The sequence below is a fragment of the Nomascus leucogenys genome, chromosome 5, assembly GCF_006542625.1.
Source record: "Nomascus leucogenys isolate Asia chromosome 5, Asia_NLE_v1, whole genome shotgun sequence".
NCBI lineage: Eukaryota > Metazoa > Chordata > Mammalia > Primates > Hylobatidae > Nomascus > Nomascus leucogenys.
This window is the reverse complement of record NC_044385.1, coordinates 6,517,577-6,545,324: the sequence shown is the minus strand read 5'-3', so window position 1 is coordinate 6,545,324 and position 27,748 is coordinate 6,517,577. Positions and strand designations below refer to the sequence as shown.

Genomic DNA, 27,748 nt, shown 5'->3' with positions numbered 1-27,748 from the left:
TATCATTGACGTAGGAGACATAATTTCAAATTGGATGACAGCATTTATGGTGTGGAGTTCTCCCATCTCTGATAAACATTGGAATTCATTAATGTAGAAACAAAGAATCATCATCACCATTATCATTACACATTCTCTGAAAATTATTATTTCACACTATTCTCTGAGGTTACATTTGCTGCCAACATTTATCAATTGTCTACTTTGCATAAGTCCTTTAAATTGTACCAAGTTGTGTTTATAAAATGAGGGTGTGACTGGCGGAATTCTGAAGGTGCCTGTCTTCCCCAAGATTCCTGTCCCCTGGTTATTCCATCAAACATGAACATAGACACTGCTGGGAAGGAGCTTTGCAGATGGAATTAATGTACTAATCAGTTAACCTTAATATAAGAAAATTATCCTGGATTATCTAGGTGGGTTCAAACTCATCATGTGAGTCCTTAGAAACAGAAGAGGAAGAAAGAAGAGAGATTCCAAGCATGATGGGGGACTTGAAGCTCCATTGCTGTTGCTGAGACATAGGAGGGCCCATGTACTAGGACTAGATAGAGACCTCTAGGAGCTAAGGGCAGTACAAGCTGACAGCCAGCCCGGCCTTCAGACCAACCATCCCAATGAGCTTGGAAGTAGATTCTTTCCTGAAAGTCTCCAGCAAAGAATACATCTCTACTGACACCTTCATATTAGGAAAATGAGAGCCATACTGAACTTCTAACCCACTGAACTGAGAGCCAATAAGTTGAAACCATTGTTGTTTTAAATTGCTACTGTTGTGGTAATTTGTTTCAGCAGCAATAGAAAACCAATTCATAGAGGAAAAGTGTCAAAGTTCAAAAAACATATGTCTGCTGTTACAACCAACAGAAAACAAAATGTAGCTAAAAGAGGAATTCAAACTCAACAGCAATGTAAGGAGGTGCAGCACTTGGAGAAGGAAGCTAGAGAAGACAAAAGCAAAAATAGGACGCAGGTTTACTGTATTATCTGTAATTGACTTCGGAAGGTGTTTTTGTATTTTTGTTTTTAAGATGGGAGAGATCTGCACTTGTCTGAATACTGAAAGGAAAAGTCAGTAGAAAGAAATATGTTGAAGATTCTGGGGAAAGTAAAAGAAGACAGCCTCTGGGCTGGGCGTGGTGGCTCACGCTGTAATCCCAGCACTTTGGGAGGCTGCGGGGGGGGGGGGGTGGATCACGAGGTCAGGAGTTCGAGACCAGCCTGTCCAATATGGTGAAACCTCATCTCTATTAAAAATACAAAAATTAGCTGGGCATGGTGGCAGGATTGTGGAAATATATGATTGAGGTGACAGATCACCAATTCTAAACTGGGTAAGAAAGGAAGCAGTAACCACAGGGAAATGACAGGTTAGGAAGGAATTTCCCTCTCAGGGTCTGATTGTCTGTAGGAGTCATGTAACTTTCTCAGCAAAGTTGCACACACTGTCAATTTATTCACGTGCCCACCTGACTAATCTTATCAGAAAAAAACAGTCTCATCCTTTAGTGGACTGATGGTTTTAAAATACTACCCTTGGCCGGGTGTGGTGGCTCACACCTGTAATCCCAGCACTTTGGGAGGCTGAGGTGGGTGGATCACAGGGTCAGGAGGTCAAGACCAGCATGGCCAATATGGTGAAACTCCATGTCTACTAAAAATACAAAAATTAGTCAGGTGTGATAGCACAGGCCTATAGTTCCAGCTACTCGGGCAGGAGAATTGCTCGAACCCAGGAGGCGGAGGTTGCAGTGAGTTGAGATCACACCACTGCACTCCAGCCTGGGGGACAGGGCAGGACTCCGTCAAAAAACAAAACAAAACAAAACAAAACAAAACTACTACCCTTAAAGACAACCTACTGTTCTCATTAGAGGCTGTGGTCTGGATATAACATATCATTTATTTTTCTCTCTCCCATGAGGCCTTCTCAATGTAGGCTTTCCAATGATAACAATAGCTAATGTTTTAAAATGATTACTATATGCTGGGCATGGTGCAAAATGCTCATTTTGACATGACATGATGCCATCTATTATGTCATTTAAACCTCAATAAAACAAAACAAAAACAAAATTCAGAAGTTTGTTCTTTTATTCTACTGATGAGGAAGTTAAGACTTCAGAAGGTGAAGGTATTTTTCCAAGTAATGACTATCAATTCGTTGTACAGTCTGAACCCTGACCCTGGACCACCTGACTCAACCGCACGTGCTCTTTGCCATAAAGTGGTATTGTGGGTTCCAATGACACAGGGCTGAGGTACAGATTGATACATAATAGTTAACTGAATAGTGCATCTGTGAATGATGACAAAGATTGCAGTAACAAAACCTTCCTGTCCACTACAACATACATCTATTAATTTTCCTTTTCTTTTCTCTATCCTTCAGAGGGAATTAGAAATTAAACCTAGAGGGTTTTGTACCCATAAAAAATGAGCAATGATTTCTGAGAAGATAATAAGTTAAGCTTTTATTGAGTGCTAATTTTGCTGGTGGGAAAAAGGGAAAATACAAGCAAGTCTCGATGAGCCTGATTTTCCCACAGAAGGGAATCTAACTGTGGGGAACAATTAGGGCAATTGTATGTTGGGAGGTTTGAATGTGGGGGAATGTAAATGAAGAAGTAGTAATATTTGTGAAGCAACTGATGACAGGACATATATTAAAATATTAATATAATGTTAAGCCATCATCTAGCAACTAAATCAGTATTATTAAAACAAACTGGCACATCGCTGGTTTTGATTTATTTCCAATTCAGTCATTTAGTCAGTAGTTCCTTTAAACTCAAAGTAGTCTCTCATGAAAAGCTTGTTAGAAATGCAGATTCTCAGACCCACTCCAGACCTACTGAAGCCAAATCTGCATTTTAACAAGATACCCGGGTGGCTAGTATCTACACTGAAATTTCAAAAGGACTCCTCAGTTCATTTCGTGCATTCAACTTTATGAGAAATACTGATATACTAATTATATGACTTTTATAAACATTTTATTAGTTAAAAAATTTAAATACATATTTAAGTTTGCTCACTAATTTATAAGAATTTTATTTCTATTGGTTAAAAAGACAATTAAAGTACAGCTATCTTATTTTATTCATTTTTCAGAGTTATATAATTTGACAGTTTATTCACAAATAAGAGCTCTTTTCTTCCTCACAATTTTTTTTTTTCATAGTAATTTACTCTCATGCAATGCCTAGAGAGTAGGATTTGGAACACTTAAACTCTTAAATTCCCACCAACAGGGATAAAAACTCCCCCTAACAGGGATAAAGAAAAAAAAAATCTAGCCCCGAAAAATTCATGGAAAATGGGTAAGACAGTCATTTGAGAGTGGCCAAACTCAAGTGTCAAAGTTCTTAGTGGGGCCCTGCATGATGAAAACTAATTTGATTTCCAAATAATTGCCAGCTCCGAATAGACCTATCAGTCTGAGCATCAGTTCTACTGAAAAGAAAAATCAGTAACTGCTCAAAAATCATGCATTATCAGTATACAGTTTGTTGAATATATTAAACCAGGAGTCCTCAACCCCACCAGTCCGTGGCCTGTTAGGAATTGGGCCGCACAGCAGGAGGTGATTAGCGGGGGAGTGAGCGTCACTGCCTGAGCTCCGCCTCCTCTCACATCAGCAGTGGCATTAGATTCTCATAGAAGCGTGAACCCTGTTGTGAACTGTGCATGCAAGGGATCTAGATTGCGTGCTCCTTATGAGAATCTAGTGCCTGATGATCTGAGGTGGAAGAGCTTCATCCCGAAACCATCCCCTGCCCTGGTCCATGGAAAAAGTGTCTTCCATGAAACTGGTGCCTGGTGTCAAGAAGGTTGGGGACCGCTGTATTAAACTGTCTCCTGGTATAGGGAACCCCCTGACATTCACAAAGCAAGGTGCTGGCTGTTAATCCTAATTAGACTTTAAATTCAGCCAACATGAAATCTGCTACTTTATAGCTAATTCTGAGGCATGATGCATATTTATATGTGCTGTTTGGGATTTCAGATCTTTGGATACTTCTCCTCTGAAGAAGATCCTATTGCTTCCCAGTTGGATGAAGAAAATTTGGTTTTCTTTGTGTCTAGAAAACGGCGAATTTTAATTTCAGGTGACATTTTAGTTTTCTCTTCCGAATTAGTAAGAGTTTTAATATTTTCCTCAAGAATATTGGAACTATATGTTTCCATAGAATCACTTTTCATTTTATGTATTTGTTCAATACTTTATCACTGGGTGTTGGGGGTGGTGAGAGTTTCATATGCAGTATCAAGAAACTCTGCTACTGTTGAAATGGAAATATTATAATTGCTTTGAAGGACACCAAATAGAGAATGTGATGGGAGAAAATTCACATTTTCCTGAAAAGGCTCAGACTTCCAGTTAAACCTCTCTGCAATGATGTCACAATAATGCATGCTCCAGTAAAAGAAGTCATGTTTCTTTTAAAGTATTCTTAAAATTAAATTTTTGAGTTTTCACTAAATGTGACTCTTCCATTCACTCTCATCTACCCGGGATTATCTTAAAGAAGTTTAACCTGACATCTCTTGAGAGCTTGGGCCAGTCATGGAGGGGCATTGTCCCAGTCTGGAAAGTCTCCAATGTATGTGTTCTTCATTTTCAACTTTGAGCCTGGGACCCAGGACCTCCCGTCCCTCTCCACTCTTAACACCTTGGGGTTTCTTCCTCTTCTTCCCTCCATGGTGGGAGGGGGTCAGGAAGAGGGAAGACAAACCTTCAAACCTCCTCCTTCTTCCAGCATTTCCTCCTGTATTCTGAGATGAAGGTCAAATGTGATGTCTCTTAAAAAAGTACCGGGAGGCTGGGCACAGTGGGTCACGCCTGTAATCCTGGCACTTTGAGGAGGTCAAGGTGGGTGGATCACCTGAGGTCAGGAGTTCGAGACCAGCCTGGCCAACATGATGAAACCCTGTCTCTACTAAAAATACAAAAATTAGCCAGCCATGGTGGTGCCCACCTGCAGTCCCAGCTGCTCGGGAGGCTGAGGCAGGAGAATCACTTGAACTCCAGAGGTGGAGGTTGCAGTGAGCTGAGATGGTACCACTGCACTCCAGCCTGGGTGACAGAGCGAGACTCTGTCTCAAACAAACAAACAAAGCACCTGGAATGCTTTGTGAGCCAAACCCACCTTCATCCTTGACTCTTCCTTAGTCCAACCACTGACCTCAACAGAGCCTGGCCTCTGGCCACGGGAACTATAAAAACAAAAACAAAAACAAAGCAAAACAAAAAAAACAAAAACACACACACACAGACACAAAAGGGCTGTCCCTGCTGCCACCACATTGAGCTAAGGAGGGGCCCCAGAGCAGGGGAGAAGTGTTGCTGGCAGTCTATGTTAGAGCTTTGCAAGTATTTTTCTAGATAGCAGTTGCATTCTATAATTCATCATTCAACAAATATTTGTTAAAGTCTACTATGTAGGCCAGATACCTTTCTAAATGCTAGAGACAGGGCAGTGAACAAACAGACACAAATCCCTGACCTCATGGAGTTTACATTACAATAGGGAGAGGCAGACAATAGCAAAAATTAAACAAGTAAAATATACAGTATGTCAGGTGCTAATACATACTATAGGACAAAAAGTAAGCAGGTTGTGGGGAAAATAAAGCAGGAATGTGGGAAGGAGAAGGTGGTTTGAGGATGGGAGCATGGTGTTCGATAGGGTGGTCAGGGAAGTCCCCACTGAGAAGGTGAAAAAGATATGTAGAAAGTGAGAGAACAAAGCATGCATTTCAGGTAGTGGGGAGAGTGGTGGAAGCTAAGGTTGGAGAGGCAACAGTGGGAGTGGCGACAGATGTATTGGGACTTGTATGACATGCTGAAGACTTCTGAATGAGGCAGAAAGCTACAAGGGGGCTGTGGATAGAGGAGAGGAGTAACCTGAGTTATCCTTTATATTCTGTTCCAGCTTCTGCATTTAAAATAGTCTGTAGTGTGGAAGGGGTGGAAGCAGAGAGAATGATGGCGGCTTGCAATAGGGCAGTGTTTATCCACCTTTTTTTAAAAATTACTAACCCCTAAGGAGCCTTTTTAGATTTTTTGTTCCTAATTGCCTTCCCCTCTGCCTTATCCCACTCCATGCCATTTTAATGCCTCAGGTATGAATTATTAAGTGTATCCAATTATATACTACATGCATATCTGTGCTTTCTGCACAAAAAGAGTAAAATGGATTCATGTTCCCTCCAAGAACTAATTTGTACCCCTTTGGGGGCAATATCTTCTCTGTTGAGATACACAGATGAGGGTGGTAACACTAGGGTATGACACCTGTTCATTTGCCTTTCTTTCCTAAGAGTCTGCAATTATAAAAATTAAGTGCCCTGGAAGAAATTCTATATATATGGCTTTATCATTCAGTACATGGCCATAGAAACATAAAAGTGTCTAGCTAGTCTTTTTTTTTCAAAATGCATGTTTTTTTTTATGTCTTAATGACAGCCCTAGTTTCATTCTTTTATATTGAAAAGCCTGAGATGGTATTAAGTTTTTATCATGCGTAAACCACAATGGCGAGAATTCAAAGAAAGGAGTCCTAAAAGATGTGAAATATCTCAAAAAAGAAATGATTCCAAACGATGTTTAGAAAACGTGTTCTCTGTGAAATATGCACATGCACGTGTATGTGTAGGGGGTGGGTGGGTGTGTGTCTTGCCTTTTCTCTGGGAATTAATTTACCACATTTAGTTAGAAAGCTCTATATATGCAAATTAGTATCTCTGAGGATCATTAAAACACAATGGTTGCTGGGTTTTAGGTTTTATTCTACTTTAAATTTTAAGTAATGTGGGGCTTTCTAGCAAAAAAGCTGGCTGTTTATCATTTTTTTTTTTTTTTTTTTTTTTGAGACAGGGTCTCGCTCTGTCACCCAGGCTGGAGTGCAGTGGTGCAATCACAACTCACTGCACCTCAACCTCCTGGGCTCCAGAGATCCTCCCACCACAGCCTCCCGAGGAACTGGGACTATAGGCATGACCCATCACACTCAGCTAATTTTGTATTTTTGGTAGAGATGGATTTTGTCATGCTGCCCAGGCTGGTCTTGAACTCCTGGACTTGAGCAATCCACCTTCCTCAGCCTTTCAAAATTCTGGGACTACAGGAGTGAGCCACTTGTGCCTGGCCATACCTTTTTTTAAAAAACAAATCTAACAAATGAGTTTCAGCACCTTTACTGCTGAAAGTTGAAATGAATATTATGCTGTTGACAGGTAGTAGAAGACGAGATGTGATTAAGAGCATTGTCAAGATACCTCACCTGGATTTACTAATAACGGCTACTCAGAAAGGATTAATAACAGTTTTTAATAACCAGGTAATTTCTTTTTCTTTTTCTTTTGTTAACTGAATGACTCATTTTACAATAACCAGGTAATTTAAAAGCTTGGATTTCTCCTTCCCTCCCTCCCTTCCTCCCTTCTTTCTTCCCTCCCTTCCTTCCTTCCTTCCTTCCTTCTTTCCTTCCTTCCTTCTTTCCTCCCTTCTTTCCTTCCTTCTTTCCTTCCTTCCTCCCTCCCTCCTCCTTTCTTTCCTTCTTTCTTTTATTCCTTCCTTCCTTCTTTCCTTCCTCCCTCCCTCCCTCCTTCCTTCCTCTCTCCTCCCTTCTTTCCTTCCTTCCTTCCTTCTTCCCTTTCTCCCTCCCTCTCTTACTTCCTTTCTTCTTCCCTCCCTCCCTCCTTCCTTCCTCTTTCCTTCCTTTTCTCCCTTCCTCCTTTCTTCCTCCCTCCCTTCTTCCTTCCTTCCTCCCTCCCTTCCTTCCTGTCTTCCTTCCTTTCTCCCTTCTTCCTTCCTTCCTCCCTCCCTTCCTCCTCCCTTCATCCTTCCTCCCTCCCTTCCTTCCTCCCTCCCTTCCTTCCTCCCTCCCTCCCTTCTTCCCTCCTTCCCTCCCTTCTTCCTTCTTTCTTCCCCCCTCCCTTCTTCTTTCCTTCCTCCCAACCTCCCTCCCTTCCTCCTTCCTTCCTTCTTCCTTCTTCCTTCCTCCCTTCCTCCCTTCCTCTCTCTCCTCCTCCCCTCCTCTCTTCTTCCCTCCTCCCTCCTCCCTTCCTTTTCTCTCTTTTGGTTTGTCTCTGCATTATGCATATGTATCAGGTACGGTGGAAACCATAAATTATATTTTAGAGTTATTCCAAAAAATAAACCCAAATATTTAGTAATGAGGAGATTGCTCTGCCCTGTGGCAATTCTTTGAAACTAGTGACTGCATTTGGCATTGTTCCTCAGGGTGTCATATGGAACCATGTGGCATCAACACAATTAAAAGATGATCCTGGATAATATCTCAGTTAAAATCAGAAACACTGACAAGCCAAGTGATTAATAAAAGGTCCCATCAGGAACTTTGGACTTGAAATAAAAATTAATTGCTCAAATTCTAGCCCTACTGTTTTACTAATTATGTCATTAAGTAGGGAGCTTAGTGAGCCACTTATATTTTTCACATCTCTTTTTTTACATCTGTAGAATGAGGACAATAAAACCTGTCCTCCCTCAAAGGATTGTAGTGAGGGTCAAATGAGAGAATGAGTGTAGAAACACTTTATGAACAATAAATTCCTACATGAATGTAAGGCTTTGCTATTATCAATGTCCTTTCTAAAGTTGTAAGTTTTGGATTTTCACTTTAATGGAATATTTTACAATATACCCTACATAATATTTTGCTATGAAAATAAAAGATGAATCTTTGGTGTTAATTATTTTAAAAATCCTAATGATTAGTTCATTTCCAACTAGAAACAACCTTAATGCAAGTAAAATACCTTTGAAATAATCATTATGTGATTAAAATTTTATCATAATTTTCAGTTCTTCAGTAATCTCCAGCTCAGGGAATCTTTCAGAAGTTGAAGTCACAGACAGCCAGATTCTGTCAGAGGAGGGGCTGTGTGGGCCCTGGAGGTGGTGCAGTGAGGGATGCAGAGTGTGGGCGTGGAGTCTGGGCTCCAGCCTCGCACTAACACTTACAGCCGTGCGTGTTATTTAATATCTGCATGCCCTGGTTCCTCCTCCCGAATCATAGACCTTCTTTCTTGCTGTTAAGTGAGTTAATACTCATGAGGGGCTTAGCATCATTAGAGTTCCTCAGTAAATGTGGGCAATTGCTATAATAAACAAATAATGTGAAAACAAAAATGAATTTGCCTCATTTAAATATTAAAACCTTCTCGATCTTTTCCTCTTGGTGCATTATTTCCCTTCTCTGTTGTTACCTTTATTACCTCAAAAACAGAACTAAGATGGTATCTAAAAAGTAATAGGAGAAGGAAAATAATTGTGTGCATACTAAGATATTCAGAATGATGCGAAATAAGTCAGGTGGCATTATCACATTTCCAGAGATGCTTCACAAACATGCACATACACACAAAAGCTTACAGATGGGCACATGTATACTCACAAACGTGCAAACACATATGTTTTTTATAAGATAATGTAACTGCCTGTAATCCCAGCACTTTGGGAGGCCGAGGCAGGCGGATCGCGAGGTCAGGAGATCGAGACCATCCTGGCTAACACAGTGAAACCCCGTCTCTACTAAAAATACAAAAAATTAGCCGGGCGAGATGGCGGGCACCTGTAGTCCCAGCTACTCGGGAGGCTGAGGCAGGAGAATGGCGTGAACCCCGGGGGGCGGAGCCTGCAGTGAGCCAAGATGGCGCCACTGCACTCCGGCCTGGGCGACAGCGAGACTCTGTCTCAAAAAAAAAAAAAAAAGATAATGTAACTGGAGAAAAAAATGGCTAAAAAATTAATGGTTTTGTTTTGTTCTTGTTTTTTTGTAGAAACAGGGTGTCGCTGTGTTGTCCAGGCTAGTCTTGAACTCGTGGTCTCAAGCCATCCTCCCACCTCACGGCCTCCCAAATTGCTGGGATCACGGGAGTGAGCCACGCCTAGCCCAAAATTAATTATTTTAAGATTTGATACAGCAGGAATAAATATTGTTTTGATTGTTGCAAGCCTTATAAATATGACACATCATGTGAAAAAAGTTAAGCTGGAAGTGTAGGTCACAGGAGTAATTTATTAAAAGGTAGCTATTAACAACTCAAAATATCTTGGATTAATTCATAATTTAGGCTCTATCTGAAGTACAATAAATATAGTTCAGGATTTTCTTGGTGATATAAACATTAAGTGTTGTTAATAAAAGTAAATTTTTAGTATCTTACCAAAGTAAGAAATTAAAAATTCAAAATATATCTATAAGGATTATGAAACTTTTAAAGAAGCTGAGAGGACTTTAAACAGGTGACTTCCACTAAAGATATATATAGAGAAAGAGAAGCAGAAACCACAGGTGTTCCATTCTGCTACTCACCGGTTTTCTCACAGCGATGTATTTTTTCCATCTAGAAGTCAGTCCCGGGTTAGAAAAGCCTTTTTGAACTCTTCAGATGAAAGACAGTCTGTGGGTAGCCATGACTAACAGCTTTAGTGATCTCTCTGATCTACCTTCTCTGTTTCACATAATCCGTTTCTTCTGGGCCGCTGTTTCCTAGATACTTCTCAAGGCCACCTGAGCATGTAAAAGAAACAAGGTCATTGAAATACTTCAACTACTTGCCTTCATCTTGGGAGCAATTTCCATGCCACAAGAGTATGAAAGGCTGCTCATATATACACTAGCTCTCTGCATGGGATAAATCTGTGGTTCTTAACTGGTATAGTACCCAATGCATGATATTCACTCAATAGGTGCTTACTGAATAAAAGAGGAGGCCCACTGGGTAAAATGTTCTTTTAAGTCTCAACTTGGAGAGACAACTTTAAATGAAACAATGGTAGTTTTTCTCCATCACTCTATTAAATATTGATCTATTTAGCATTCATGTAACTACTCTTGCCGTTGCTGTTAGATTATTTTGCATTCCTATTTTTTTGGCATCAAATGTTGCTCCAAACAACTAAAAAAAATGTGATGTAGTTTGCATAAAGAAGGAAGAAAATGATTAGTGAAGTGTAAGACTCTTAACAGCACAGTCACCAGGTTTAACAATGAGCCACAGAGGTATAAGCCTTGCTCACAGCAAACAGTGTGCATTATTCCGCAGAGCTAGACGTTTCAGAAGGAGAAACAGGGAGGAGACTTACGGAAGGTAGAATGACAACTGAGATTAAACCAAGAAGATACTGTGTTGTTTTAGAGTCAGCATTCTCATCTTTAATGGTAGTGCCAACTAGGTTTCATTATTCTCTTCCTTTGTTCATAGATGAGAGTTCAGACCAGCACCAATGTTACAGTAAGTACACTTTAAAAATTCCTAATTAAGTCAAAGTTAGGGCTATGATGATGGTTCCTTCACAATTAATTAAAATCTCAATGAAGTACTGAATAGGCTCTGGGTGTATGTTTCATATATTATAAATTTATGTTTACCGACTAGGATCAAAATTAAGCCTTGGGCAACAGCAAAGAGGACCCAGGTCTTGCTTTCTGGAGTTAAACTGACTGCAGAGAATTGCTTGGAAATTGGTTACTCCTTGGAAGCTTCAATTTAAAAGCTTCTGAGTTTTTCTGAGCATCTGCTATTGGAGAATGTAAAGAATGGACACAACCCAAGTTGTAAGAACAAGGAGGTAGCCCATGGAAATAATTAGAAAATATTTTTATTTTAAAGTTGAAAATAACATTAAAAGTTTGAGTATAATTTTGTGATTTATTTAATTCACATCATTAATCGGAATAGTAATTGCAGCAGATGTTGTAAAGCTACAGTGACTCGCTTGCAGAATCTCATTATGGATTTATGAGAGCTGGGAGAATGCTGGACTTTTTCATTGCTTGCATGCACTGAATACCCTGAACTACAAAGGAGGGAGCCGTGCTGCCTGGCAAAGGAGTCTGGATTCTCTGTAAACTTCTGAACCTCCATTTCTTTTTTTTTTTTTTTTTTTTTTTTTTTTTTTTTTTTTAGTAAAGACGGGGTTTCACCGTGTCAGCCAGGATGGTCTCAATCTCCTGACCTCGTGATCCACCTGCCTCGGCCGCCCAAAGTGCTGGGATTACAGGCGTGAGCCACCGCGCCCGGCTGTGTGTGACTTTTAAAATGTGTTTTCCTTTTTTTTTTCTTTTATTATTATTATACTTGAAGTTTTAGTGTACATGTGCACAACGTGCAGGTTTGTTACATATGTATACATGTGCCATGTTGGTGTGCTGCACCCATTAACTCGTCATTTAGCATTAGGTATATCTCCTATATATACCTCCCTCCTCCCCCCACCCCACAACAGTCCCTGGTGTGTAATGTTCCCCTTCCTGTGTCCATGTGTTCTCATTGTTCAATTCCCACCTATGAGTGAGAACATGCGGTGTTTGGTTTTTTGTCCTTGCGATAGTTTGCTGAGAATGATGGTTTCCAGTTTCATCCATGTTCCTATAAAGGACATGAACTCATCATTTTTTATGGCTGCATAGTGAACCTCCATTTCTTAAACTGAAAAAAAAAAAAAAAAAGAAAGCCAACGCTGGAATTTCTAACAGGTTTTACAGAAAGTTGGAGGCCATGCCTGAAATACATGTAGCACTCATAAATGGAAGCTTATGTTTCTGTTCAGAAGTGTGTTGTTGATATTACAGATCCTAGCCATGCCAGCTTGGTGTCTTTAGGTAGGACACAAGAAATTCTCCTTGGTCTCCACTTATCATGGACCAGGTAATTACTAAGGTCTTTGTTTTCTGGCATGGGGACAGGGCTGAGAGCTCACTTAATCAGTGCCCTAAATCTAGTCTCCTACTGCCCATGTGAAGAAGCAGTCTCACAGCAGTGAATAGTGAACAAAGATGCTCCACCAACTGCTGTGTGCTTCCAGGGAGCAATCCTATCACCAACTGAATCATTCTCCAGCTGACAGTACTGAGAAACTCAGGGTAAGGGTGAAAGGGGGAAAGATGGGAGCCTGTATCCAAGACACTCAGACAGGATGTACTGCAAGGCTTCTCTGTAATAAGGCAGCAAAATGGGACTTTTAGTGTTACTAACCTGCTCTTCGGTGACCATCACCAGGTCATAGAAGGAAATGCATTATATCTCCCAATTCTCTGCTTTTCTATCAGGACACCTCCTGGATTACAGGGTGTGATTACCTCTTGCAGTTGAAACGAATTGTAGCCACAACCGAAAGGACCATTATTGTCTGGGATTATAAAGCTCAAGGGAGCAGCCAGGTATTGTGCCAAGAGAAATACTCAAAGAAATGAGATTGTCTTTTCAGTAGTGGTATGATATGAGCAATCCACTTTCTCTACTGAACATCAGTTTCTTTATCTATAAAATGAGAGGATTTAAGTACGTAATCTCTTAGATCAAGTTCAGAATGTATACTCTCTAATTAAAAGGGACTATTCTTTTCATTTAGTGTATATTTAGTTCAGTGGGGGTTGGGTTGTTTTTGAGGGAGGGGGTAATTCCTTTCTTCTTTTATGCCTTTCTCTGAATCCAAGTATTATCTTTCTTTGGGTATACTCATGTGATCAAGTTCAAATCTTTTCTCCCAAGTCCAGCTTCATTAGGTAAGAAAATTGCTAAAATCAAATGTCTAAGTCTGGCAAAAACATCTAATGAGGCAGCCCTTCAGTGGCTGAGACGTTACCACTTAACCAATCTATAGTATTTATTGAGCAATTTGCAGACACTTAGAAGTAAGGATTATGTTCTCTGCACTCAAACAAAACTCAGTCTTGAAGTTCCTCATGAATAAACATAATATATAATATGATGATACAGCAAATTATACTGTGCAATGGGGACTTAGGGAGGGTGAGATCACTGAGCACCGAGGTTACTTAAAAATGTCTTCAGGAAGCAGACTGACTTCGAAGGACATGGAGGATTAAGAAATAAATTAACCTTCCTTCATGCCTTGCTTGTTCCTAGCCTTGGTAAAAAAACTAACCTTCTTTTGCTATTTGTTTATAATGTTGTAACCAACTAGTGATGCTAGAATAATTTTAAAGACAGAAACTTGTTGGTCAACGTACTTTATTATGTGCTATGTTATAGACCAGGTTTTATTAATTTCCAAATCCCTAAACTCCAAGATCCTGAACTTTGATCATAACCTCTTCTCCTAACACTGTTCTGTTTTCACTCTTGCTTTTCAATCCAATAGAAGCCTTTAGTTCCTTGAAAACATCATGTTCCAGTCTTCACTCCCCCTCAACTCTTCTCTTCTTCCCTTCTTGCCTACACCCTCCGGGGGTATCATCTGAGCTTGTCAGCTTCACCCTTCATTCTCTTCAATCTTTGTCCTTCAACCTGGAGAGATGCCCTAGCCCTTCTCTGCTCCTTCACAGTGGCTAAGTACTGCTGAAAAAAACCAGTGCTATTTGGCACAATTACGAACTTGGGGTCTGCAGACTCGGCTGGGCTCTCAGTGGCTTCCATCAATCTCTTTCTGGCCCTAACCAACTCACTGGACCATTTCTTGTTAAGTCATCCACAATTTCAGTATTCTTCTCAGGCTTCTCCCTCTAGTAGATGGACTTGCACTCTATTTTCCTGCAAAAACTGAATCTACTATCAGACTTGTCCTCTTTCAAATTCCAGTGCTTTCACCTACAGATTTAACGGGAAACCACATCTTACTTTCGTCCTCTCTCTGAAGGCAAAATATCCTTGCATTTGACACCCCCTCCCCTCCTGTCTCGGCCAGGACAAGGCTCTACAGCCTCCTCTCTCTCTCTCTTTAAAAATTGTTTAAATTTTTTTATTTCCATAGGTTTGGGGGGAACAGGTGGTGTTTTGTTACATGAGTAAGCTCTTTAGTGGTGATTTGTGAGATTTTGGTGCACCCATCTCCCGAGCAGTATACACTGAAACCAATTTGTAGTCTTTTATCCCTTACCCAAAGTCCATTGTGTCATTTTTATGCCTTTGCATCCTCAAAGCTTAGCTCCCTCTTATGAGTGAGAATATACGATGTTTGGTTTTCCAATCCTGAGTTACTTCACTTACAATAATAGTCTCCAATCCCATCCAGGTTGCTGTGAATGCCATTAATTCATCCCTTTTTATGGCTAAGTAGTATTCCATTGTATATATATACCACAGTTTCTTTAACCACTCGTTGATTGATGGGCATTTGGGTTGGTTTCACATTTTTGCAATTGCGAATTGTTCTGCTATAAACATGAGTGAGCAAGTAGCTTTTACATATAAGGACTTCTTTTCCTCTGGGTAGATATCCAGTAGTGGGATTGCCGGATCAAGTGGTAGTTCTACTGTTAGTCCTTTAAGGAATCTCCACACTGTTTTCCACAGTGGTTGTGCTAGTTTACATTCCCACTAGCAGTGTAGAAGTGTTCCCTTTTCACTGCATCCACACCAAAATCTATTATTTTTTGAGTTTTTGATTATGGCCATTCTTTCAGGAGTAAGATGGTATCATACTGTGGTTTTGATTTGCATTTTCCTGATCATTAATGACGCCGAGCATTTTTTTCCATATTTTTGTTGGCCATTTGTATATCTTCTTTTGAGAACTGTCTATTCATGTCCTTAGCCCACTTTTTGATGAGATTTTTTTTTTTCTTGCTAATTTGTTTGAGCTCCTTTTAGATTCTGGATATTAGTCCTTTGTCAGATGTATAGATTGTGAAGATTTTCTCCCACTCTGTGGGTTGTCTGTTTACTCTGCTGGCTTCTTTTTGCTGTGCAAAAGCTCTTTAGTTTAATTAAGTCCCAGCTATTTATCTTTTTATTGCATTTGCTCTTGGATTCTTGGTCATGAAATCCTTCCCCAAGCCAATATCTAGAAAGGTTTTTCCAATGTTATCTTCTAGAATTTTTATAGTTTCAGGTCTTAGATCTAAGTCCTTGATCCATCTTGAGTTGATTTTTGTATAAGGTGAGGGATGAGGATCCAGCTTCATTCTCCTACATGTGTCTTGCCAAGTATCCCAGCACCATTTGTTGAATAGGGTGTCCTTTTCCCACTTAATGTTTTTGTTTGCTTTGTTGAAGATAAGTTGGCTGTAAGTATCTGGGTTTATTTCTGGGTTCTCTATTCTGTTCCATTGGTCTATATGCCTATTTTTATACCAGTACCATGCTATTTTGATGACTATGGCCTTATAGTATAGTTTGAAATCAGATAGTGTGATGCCTCCAGATTTGTTCTTTTTGCTTAGTCTTGCTTTGGCTATGCAGGCTCTTTTTTGGCTCCATATGAATTTTCGGATTTTTTTTTCTAGTTTGGTGAAGAATGATTTCACTCTCCTGCTAGACTCCTTCCTCTCAACCTCCTCTTAATCTTCCTCTCAATCAATTCAGGTCCCAGATCAAATGTCACTTTCTCTGGCCATGGGACCTGATGTGGCCTTTTCAGTCACTGTGTATCAGAGCACTATAATTTATTTCCTTAAATGCACTTCTACCAGAATCGTAGCTCTACAAAGTCAGAAACTGTCTTGTTCATCATTGCACAGTCGTGCTGCAATAGTTCTTGGTGCACAGAAGGAAATATATAGATAAATGTTTGTTGACTGAACAAATTTATAGAGACTGAATCCCGGAAGAGCAATAGCTGTATAACTTAGTGGCCCCATTCAATAGTACAAAATAAGCTTGACAAATGCTAAATATTTCTGAATAAACTTGGATGGTAGGATAATTTTTCTTCTGGTGACTCCTTGGGACTTTGATATTTGATTTTCCTGTTTGCCACCCAGTTTTATGTCAATAGCCTGGCAACACCTGAACCTTGTTATGCTTACTTTAATATTTTCTTACAAATCCAAAAAAAGGGCCATTTACAGTCACGCATCAGAAAAATCTCATTACTTATTGACCCAGGGGTAGGCACTCTACTCCTTTCTCCACAAAACACCCAAAATAACAATGTTGGGCTCACAGCGAGTGTTCTATAACTTTTATTTGGTTAACTTTTTTTTCTCAAATTATTTTATATGATAGGTGTATCTACAATAAGAAACATTGGAAAGTGAAATTTTTGTCAAATAATAGGAGAAATATTTATGGAATAGAGCAAAGTAGCAATTCATTAAAGTCATTTTTCTGTTTCTAGGAAAATTATTTTGTCATAAAGCCAATGGATCACTGCCTCCTGTGTGTGTGTGTGGTGCCTTTGTCTGACCATCTCTGCCGAGATGACATCCTCTTGGGGGATGATGGGGGTTTTGTGAACAGATTCACAGTCAACAGTGATGACTTTGGAATAAAGCAGGCAAAATTCAAAAGAAAATTACAAAATCAGGTCTTAGACTCAAAGAACTTTACAAGGTAAGAGTATCATATGGTTAATTTAATTCTTTTAATAATTATAGTCTTTTGCAAGTAAGCTTTATGGTAAAAAGTGAAAAATGAGATTTAAATTATAGAAAATAAGAAATTAAGACAAAATTAAAGTTATATAAACAATTAATTATAGTCATTGTTCATGTATACACGCACACACGCACACACACACACACACACACAGTGAAATGCTTCTGGCCTCAAGAAACTGTCAGTGTAATAGCTCCTAATTTAAGTGCTACTGACAACTAAAACTTACAGGTACTTGAGTAGATTGAAAAGTTAAATGAAAAAATTAAATCGTGAAAGAAACTATAAAAGATACATGTGACTAGTTACTAGCACTTGAATATAGGAAAAATTCTAAATATAAAAGCAATGGACATAGAATTAAAAAAAAGTTTGATAGATTTGACCATATACAAAATAAAACCTCTGGACATCGAAAGATAGTATTTTAAAAGCAAACTGGAATAAATATTTATGACAAATAAGACAGACAATGGGTTGATATTTTTAATAGGCCTTAGAGTTCAATTAAAAGATATAATCCTCCAAGAGAAAAATGAGCAAAGGTCATGAACATGTAGCTCACAAACATGTGCACACAGTACAAATGGTCAATAAACATTTCAAAGTGATCATCAGAAAAAAATGTTAACAATAATTATCCCCTACTGATAATTATTGTCTTCCTTATAATTGCAATGTCTTTAAAGTTTTTGAGAAAGGTATGTATTACTTTTATTAGCCGAAAAACCTACATTTTATATTAAATGGTCTTCCTTATTTATCAAAGAAGTACAAGTTAAAATCAGATACAATTTTTCACTTATAAAATCAGAAATTATTAAAAATGGGGAAGACGCTGTGAGCTGGGCATTCTCACATTAGGTGGTGGCAAAAGTATGAGTTGGATTCACCTTTCTGGAAAGAATTTCGGAAGCTGCATCAAGTGCCTTCATAACCATTAATACATTGGGACTTGGTATCCCTATCTTCAAAAATGTAAGTATGGTTATCACAGCTTCGCCTTGCCTTGCTTTTCTTTCCTTTTTTGACGGAGTCTCACTCTGTCGCCCAGGCTGGAGTGCAGTGGTGCAGTCTCGGCTCACTGCAACCTCCGCCTCCTGGGTTCAAGCAATTCTCCTGCCTCAGCCTCCTGAGTAGCTGAGATTACAGGCACGTGCCACCACGCCAGGCTAATTTTTGTATTTTTAGTAGCAACGGGGTTTCACCATGTTGATCAGGCTGGTCTCAAACTCCTGACTTCGTGATCCGCCCACCTTGGCCTCCCAAAGTGCTGGGATTACAGGCTTGAGCCACCGCGCCTGGCCCACAGCATTATTTCTGATGGTAAATTATCTAGTGTGCAACAAAAGGGGAATGAATAATTTAGATATTAATCATTTACATAAATAATCCAGATATATAAATATATAATATAAACATAAATGGTATATATTTATATATAAAATACATTTTTGTCCGACACCTAAAATACTTCAGATTTCAAGGATGTTCAGTAAATCACAGTATAACCATATGTCATGCACCCATTTAATTGTTTCGAAAAATATTTAATAGCATGAAAACTGTTTATGACATAATGTCAAGTAAAAATTGTTTATCTTTCAACGTATGAATTTGGGGGATAAAAAAATTTTAATTTAATTAATTTTTTATGTATATATGAATCCAGTCTTATAAATATATATATGTATGTGTATTTCTACTTAGAAAAATATTTAGTATAAGTATCCAAAACTTTAATAAATGATTTCTATAGGACTTCAAAGAGGTGATTTTTAAAATTTTATTTGCTTTCTAAATTTTGTACAATGAACATTTTTTCCTTATAGTTAAAGACATTAAAAAATGGATTATACTTTGTTATTATGTAACAAATACTTTATCCCAGAGTTAGAATATGCAACTAAAAGTTCATTACAACTGATACTACGTGGAATTAAGACTAGTCCCATTGCTGGAGCCCTAAGAATGATACAATAAAATTAACTGGCTCCATTTTCCATCCTTCACATATAAGCAGTATTACTTAGTCCCAACAAAGAATTAGACCTGATGGAGGACTTCCTCAATCTGTGATGTGCTGCTCTATATACTATTAAGCATTTCATTCTAGTTATGCTAGGCTCTTAGAATAGATGCTGAGACATGAATCTGCTTTTTATTAATATGTGTGCCACCTGTCAGAAAATTCCATGGCTTGTTTTTCAGTCCCTGTTTTCATTAGATAGATATGTGAAAAATGAGATTTAGAAATCTGAGGAAGTTAAGGAATCTGGGTACAGTTAAATGAATGCTAATTCACGTTAGTTCTTGTGGTTATTATATTCATGTAGATGATTTAATGATGCAGATGATTTAAATCATTCAAGACTGCGGTGTATATATAGGCTGAGTGTTGCGGCATTTTCTTACACGAAGAGATCTTCAAACCTCACCAGAATGAAAAGTATGAAGGCCAAAGAGATAATTAAATTCTGGAGCTATCATACAAGTTTTCCTGCAGCTGACATCCATAGAATTCATTCTTGTTGAATGGGTGGATATGGGGGTAGTAAACACTGATATGCAAACCATTATACAAATTAAAGAAAGAAGTAGCCAGCATCCAGAGTTCAAACACATCTGGCATGAGAATAGAAAGCTCCCTCTCCACTCTGTTTAATGTCATATTGTAGAACTTTCATGCCTTGAGCTGTAAACATTTCTATTCCTCAACTAGAATTTAAACAATTTGGTGACAAGAATTTTTACCTTAATCATCCTTGTGTCCTTAGTACCTGGGATGCAGTAGGTGTTCAACAGATGTGAATGAGGAGACAAGCCATTAAATATTGGTAAATATAACACCATGAAGACAAGAATTTTGAGGCAGAGGTTTTGTCTGTAACCTTAAGCCCCACATTCAAATGTTTTGTGAGCTGATGGCCAACACTCTGACAAGGAATATTATCACTATCCCCCACTCAGCTTCACCAGTGATCTGAGATTTTACATTACCCAGTACTTCAGTTTGGAAAGTATTAATGGAAAATACATTTTCAAATGAATTGATTCAAATACGATATAAAAGAATATGAAGCATACTGCTCCATTTGGATCATTAGAAATTTTCTAGTAAAATAAAATTCATAGTGCCATTATTGAATTGAGATTCTTCTAGATTATTCTTTTAATTCTGAATTCACAGCTCAAATTTTGATGAGTCTTTTAAAGTTACTTTTCCATTTTAAGTATGCTTGATTGTAAATAAACAGTTAAAAGTGGGCCAGGTACAATGGCTCACGCCTGTAATCCCAGTACTTTGGGAGGCCGAGGCAGGCAGATCACCTAAAGTCAGGAGTTCGAGACCAGCCTAGCCAACATTATGAAACCCCGTCTCTACTAAAAATACAAAACTAGCCAGGCATGGAGGTGCACACCTGTAATCCCAGTTACTTGGGAGGCTGAGGCAAGAGAATTGCTTGAACCCAGGAAGCAGAGGTTGCAATGAGCCGAGATCGCACCACTGCACACTCCAGCCTAGGCGAGAGAGCAAGACTCCATCTAAAAAAAAAAAAAAAAACGGTGTTATAATGCATTGGGCTGTTCTACATTCGGGTTTAGCACAATTTACTTACAGTCAAAATAAATTGCTGAATAGAAACTTACATTATACGTTTGTGTGTCTAACATAAATCTCCCCTGCCTTTTCTTAATCCCCAGTGTTAAAAGGAAGCTACATAATGACTGGGTTATGAAAATTAGATATATTTCGGCCCTAAATTGTTTTGGATCCTGCTCCTTAGACAGTAATCATTCATTAGTTTTGGAATCCTTGAAGAGACTCGAGGATAATTTGTAAGTACAGTAATTTATATACATGAACAGTCTGTGAATTTCAAACTTTTTACAATGATAAAACCATGACAGCTTTGAAACTTTCAAACTTGCTTTAAAAAAATCGGACATTAACTATTCCATTTGTTTGGGAAGGTTAATTAGGTTTCTCAGGAAGAAATTGAAGCCACTTATGCAAATTTGAACATGATGTGTCCTAACATCAACTGTGCTCATTTGTTGTTTATTTCTATCATCTACTGAAATTAATCAATACGAGTGCATCTATAACATATTTCAAAATATAGTTCTGTTGGTTAAACTTTATAATTTTAAAATCAGTCTTACAGGTCAGTTGGCTAACGAAGAGCTTGTGAGTATGATCTGTAGACCAGTCATCATGTTTCATGTGAAATATACAAGTTGGCATTCTCATAGAAAGGTTCATTTGAATATTGTTTTATTTTCAATCTGGTTAAATATGTATTAATAACTAGAAAACCGTTATTGTATCTTAATTTGGGGTTTTATAATTGCATTGAGATGTATGCTACAACATGAATGAATATCAAAAACATTAAGCTGAATAACAGACGCCAGACAAAAAGACTGCATATTGTATGATTCCATTTATATGTAATATCAAAAAAGGGCACATTTATAGAGACAGAAAGTACATCAGTGGTTGCCTAGGACTGGTGGTAGAAGCAGGGATCACAAATGGGCACAAGGGGACTTTCTGGGGTGATGAAAATGTTCTAAACTTATTGTGGCGACTGTTGATTGTTACACAATTCTCTAAATTTACTAAAAATTATTGAGTTGTACCCTTACAATGAGTGAATTTGATGACATGCAAATGTTATGGTACCTATTGGGGTATTACATACCCTAATAAAGATGTCTCAGAAAAGCTCATTGGGACTCCTGGCTGCCTTCCAGTCTGGCATGTAAAGAGCTTGGAAGTTGCCATTCCATCCTAACAAGTAAAAATGTAAGAAACTAAAAAATAAATAATTTTCTTAGCTCCATCAGAGACATAAGGTCACAAGGCAGTTTTGTTGCCCCCACATTGGAGAGATAGAGGGACAAACACTGACAATCACAACTTACTGGAGCAGAAATTCACGGGCAGGAACCCTCTGAATAACCAGTATAGGGCAGGAAAACCTAAATTGTAATGGACAAGTGCTCAGCATGGACAATTTTAGAGTTAAAAATTCCAGGGGTGCCCAGTCATAGGGGCCCCTATGCTTTTGTGAGTTTTACTTCCAGGAGTTCAACAGATTCTTAAAGTGAGTATCAGTGAAAAATTCTCTCGCTTCTGGCGGAGGGGAAGGAAAAGGCACCATGTTGAAATGTGCCAGAACATGTTCTTTCCAAGGTCTGCCCTCAAGAGAAACTATGTTATCACAGTCTAAGCTATTGGAACTTTGTCAGGGAATAACTCACAGAGGGAAGAAAAATATCCACTCTAACCTCTGGTCGCACCTAAGAGGGAGGGTGAGGAAGACTGAGAAGAACTTGTGAAATTCGCAATCCAGACACACAGGCTCATCAAAAGAACAAGACTTACTCACAGGATTCACCTTCCCCCACAGCTTACCAACATGTTACTAATGGCCTATTTATAGCAGTTTCCTTTACCCAGTAAATCATGTCCAGCTATCAAGAAAAAAATTACAAGGCATACTAAAAGGCACAAAACAGATTGTCAGAGTGATCAAAAAACAAGAGCCAACTATATGCTGTCTATGAGAAACACACTTTAAATATAAAGACACATATAGGCTAAAAATAAAAAGATGCAGAAAGATATACTATGCTAAAACTTATCAAAATAAAGCAGAAGAAGCTATGCTAGTTTTATATAGAACAGATATCCGTGCAAAGAAAATTATCAGGGATAAAGAAGGGCATTACATAATGATAAAGGGGTCAATTCTTAAAGATGCCCTGACAATCGTTAATGCATATGCACCTAACAACAGAGCATCAAAATTAATGAGGCAAAAACTAAAACTGCAAGAGACAGAACAAGCATCAGAATCAGATGCAGACATGGCAGGGAGGTTGGAATTATCAGAATGGGAATGTAAAACAACTATAATTAACACGCTAAGGGCTCGGATAAAGCAGGCAGCAGACAAGAACAGACGGGCATTGTAAACAGAGAGATGAAAATTCTAAGAATAAAAAATTCTAAAGATCAAAAACACTGATAGAAATGAGTAACGCCTTTGATGGGCTCATTAGTATACCAGATATAGCTGAGGAAAGAATTTATAGAAGATTCAAAAACAGAAAGCAAAGAGGAAAAAAACTGAAAAAAAAAAAAAAAATAGGATATCCAAAAACTGTGGGCAACTGTGAAAGGTATAACATATGTGTGATGAGAACACCAGAAGAAGAAAGGGAGAAAGGAAGAAAAGGAACACTTGAAGTAATGACTAAGAATGTCCACAAATTAAAATGAGACACCAAACCCCAGATCCAGTAATATCAGAAAACACCAAGAAGGATAAATGCCAAAAAATAACTATACCTAGGCATATCATGTTCAAGCAGCAGAAAAGTAAACATAAAGAAAAAAACTGGCTGGGCGCAGTGGCTCACACCTGTAATCCTAGGACTTTGGGAGGCCAAGGTGGGTGCATCACAAGGTCAGGAGTTAGAGATCAGCCTGACCAACATGGTAAAACCCCGTCTCTACTAAAAATACAAAAATTAGCCGGGCATGGTGGCGCACGCCTGTAATCCCAGCTACTCAGGAGGCTGAGGCAGGACAATCGCTTAAACCTGGGAGGTGGAGGTTGTAGTGAGCTGAGATCGCACCACTGCACTCCAGCCTGGGCGACAGAGGGAGACTCTGTCTAAAAAAAAAAAAAAAAAAATTTGAAATGAGCCAGAGGGGAAAAAAACAACTTATCTGTAGAAAAGCAAAGACAAGAATTACTTGTGATTTTTCCTCAGAAATCATAAGCAAGAACAGTTGAGTGAAATATTTAAAGTGTTAGAAGACCTACCAGCCTAGAATTCTGTATACTGTGAAATTACCCTTTAAAAGTGAAGGAGAAATAAAACTGTCTCAGACAAACAGAAATTGAGGAAATATGCTATCAGTAGACCTGCCTTTCAAGAAAGGTTAAAAGAATTTCTTCAGAGAGAAAGAAAAGCCGTAAGTCAGAAGCTTGCATCTATATAAAGAAAAGAACAGCATCAGAGGAAGAAAAAGTAAAGGTAAAATACAAATTGTTATTTTTGTTATTCTTAACTTTTCTAACAGATAATTTGTTCAAATAATAATGACAGCAATGTATTCAATTATATACACAATATACACACATATAAACATATATGTATGTATATACGGTATATTTGCTATGTGTAAGCAAAATAAATGACAGCAATAATACAAATGATGGAAGGAATTAGGATTTTTGTTTATTTTAATATACTTGTACTGTCTTTGTAGTACAGTGTTACTTGACAGTGGACTTGGATTAGTTGTAAATGTATATTGCAAATGATAGGTCAACCACGAAAAATTGATTTTTAAAAAATGTGTAACATATTCTAAGAAAATAGAGAAAATGAGGCCAGGTGCAGTGGCTCATGCTTGTAATCCCAGCACTTTGGGAGGCCAAGGCAGGCGAATCACGAGGTCAGGAGATCGAGACCACGGTGAAACCCCGTCTCTACTAAAAATACAAAAAATTAGCCGGGTATGGTGGGGGGCGCCTGTAGTCCCAGCTACTCGGAGAGGCTGAGGCAGGAGAATGGCATGAACCCAGGAGGCAGAGCTTGCAGTGAGCCGAGATTGCGCCACTGCACTCCAGCCTGGGCAACAGAGCGAGACTCCGTCTCAAAAAAAAAAAAAAAAAAAAAAAAGAAAATAGAGAAGATGAAATCATGTAAAGTGTTTATTTTAAAACACAAAAGGCAGAAAAAGAGTAAAAGACAAAAATAGAAACAAAGAAAAGGAGCAATTAATAGAAAACAGTAACAAATATAGTAGATATTAATCCAACTATGTCAATAATTACTTTAAAAGTCAATGGTCTAAATACACTAGTTAAGAGACAGAGATTGTCAGAGTGATCACAAAACAAGACCTAACTCTATGTTGTCTATAAGAAACCCACTTTAAATATAATGGCACATATAGATTGAAAGTACAGGGATAGAGTAAGATATACCATGCTAACACTTATCAAAAGAAAACAAGAGTTACTATAAAAACACTTAGCAAAGTAGGAATAGAGGGAACATCATCAACTTGTAAAAAACATCTACAAAAAACCTCCAATTAACATCATCTATAGTACTGGACAAACAGTTTTCCCACTAAGATCAGGTATAGCATGTTTGTGCAATACAAGGTTATTGTATACAAGTCAATAACTTTCCTATATCCTAACAATTAACAAGTGGCATTTTAGATTAAAAACATAGGCTGGGCACAGTGGCTCATGCCTGTAATCCCAGCACCTTGGGGGGCCAAGGCGGGCAGATCACCTGTGGTCAGGAGTTCAAGACCAGCCTGGACAACATGGTGAAACCCCGTCTCTACAAAAATACAGAAATTAACCAGGCATGATGGTGGGTGCCTGTAATCCCAGCTACCTGGGAGGCTGAGCCGGGAGAATTGCTTGAACCCAGGAGGCAGAGGTTGCCATGAGCCGAGATCACGCCATTGCATTCCAGCCTGAGCAACAGAGCAAGACTCCATCTCAAAAAAAAAAAAAAAACAAACAACAAAACAAAACAGAAACACAATGCCATCTACATTAGCATTTGAGAATGAAATACTTAGGTATAAGTCTAACAAAATATGCAAGATCCAAATGAGGACAACCATAAAACTCCAATTAAAGAAATCAAGGAATTAAATGAAGAGATATTCCATGTTCATGAATAGGAAGACTCAATATTGCCAAGATACCAGTTTTTCCCAACTTGATATGTAGTCAATGTTATCTCACCCAAAATTCAGAAAGTTATTTTGTGAATCTTGACAAGTTCATTTTAACATTTATATGGAAAAGCAAAAGGTCTTGAGTATTCAACACAATAATGAAGAGGAAGAAAAATATCATAGGTCTGACAAGTCAAGACATAAAGCTATAGTAATAAAGACAGTGTGGTATTGTAAAACAGTGGAAAAAATAGATCAACAAAGCAGGAATAGACCCACATAAATATAGTCAACAGATCTTTGACAAAGGAGCAAAGGGAATATAATGGAGTAAGATATTCTTTTTAACAAATGGTTCTGGAACAAAGAAATAATTGATAAGCTGTACTTCATTAAAATTGAAACCAGAAGGTTTCAATTTGCAGAGCAGAACTCTGCAAAAGACACTGCCAAGAGAATCAGAAGACAAGACACACAGACTGGAAGAAAGTATTTGCAAAATACGTATCTGGGGAAGGACTGTTATCCAAAATATACAAAAAATTATTTCAACTTTATAATAAGTAAACAAACAACCCAATTGAAAAAGAGACAAAATATCTGAACAAATACTAAGATATACAGATGGGAAATAAGCATAAGAAAGGATGCAAAACACTTTAAGTCATGAAGGAAATGTAAATTAAAATAAAATACCAGTACATACATATTAGAGTTGTCAAAATCCAGAACACTAACACCACCAAATGCTGGTGGGATGTAGAGCAAAAGGGACTCCCATTCACTGCTGATGGGAATGCAAAATGGTGCAGCGACTTTAGAATTCCGCTTGACAGTTTCTTAAGAAAATGAAACATACCGTTACTACATGATCCAGCAGTCATACTACTTAGTATTTACCCAAAGAAGTTGAAAACTTATATTCACACAAAAATCTGTACATGGATGTTCATAGCAGCTTTATTCATTATTGCCAAAACTTGGAGGCAACAAAGAAATCTTCAGTAGCTGAATGGATAAACAGACTCTGGTAATCCAGATGATGGAATATTAGTCAGTGCTAAAAGGAAATGAGCTATCAAGCCATAAAAAGACATGGAGGACCCTTAAATGCATATTAGTAAGTTAAAGAAGCCAAACTGAAAAGGCTACATACTGTATGATTCCAATTATATGACATTCTGGAAAATGTAAAACTGTGGAGACAGTAAAAAGATCAGTGGTTTCCAGGGCTTTGAGGGGAGGGAGGGAGCACAGAGAATTGTAGGGCACTGAAACTACTTTGTATGATACTGTAATGGTGGATACTGTCATTACACATGTATCAAAATCTATGGAGTGTACAACACCAACTGTGAACCCTAATGTAAACTATGGACTTTGGTTTATAATAATGTGTCCATTATTATAACCAATGTACCATTGTCATGTGGGATTTTGATTTCGGGAGAGACTGTGCATGTGTGGGGACAGGGAGTATATGGGAAATCTCTGTGCCTTCCCCTCAGTTCTGCTGTGAATCTAAAACTGTTCTGAAAAATAAAATCTATTTTAAAAATGTGCTGAGCTACAAACAAGAATCTGACTTGTTGCGACAACAACAGTCATATTATTCAGATTTAGCTTTAAGGATGAGCATAAACCTATCTAAGAAAAAGACTGGTTAAAACATATAACCCTTCTCTGGTGATT

The 27,748-nt window shown here is 38.3% G+C and overlaps 1 protein-coding gene across 1 annotated transcript in view; it reads left to right on the top strand.

Moving 5' to 3' along the window:
• Window positions 1–27,748, top strand: part of WDR64 (WD repeat domain 64) — a 156,053-nt gene that overhangs the window by 14,582 nt on the left and 113,723 nt on the right. The window contains exons 3-8 of the mRNA XM_030812610.1: window positions 4,010–4,112; window positions 7,243–7,346; window positions 11,242–11,271; window positions 13,089–13,199; window positions 17,060–17,274; window positions 21,025–21,159. Of these exons, the coding sequence (XP_030668470.1) occupies window positions 4,010–4,112; window positions 7,243–7,346; window positions 11,242–11,271; window positions 13,089–13,199; window positions 17,060–17,274; window positions 21,025–21,159 (698 nt within the window). The remainder of the gene's footprint in view (window positions 1–4,009; window positions 4,113–7,242; window positions 7,347–11,241; window positions 11,272–13,088; window positions 13,200–17,059; window positions 17,275–21,024; window positions 21,160–27,748) is intronic.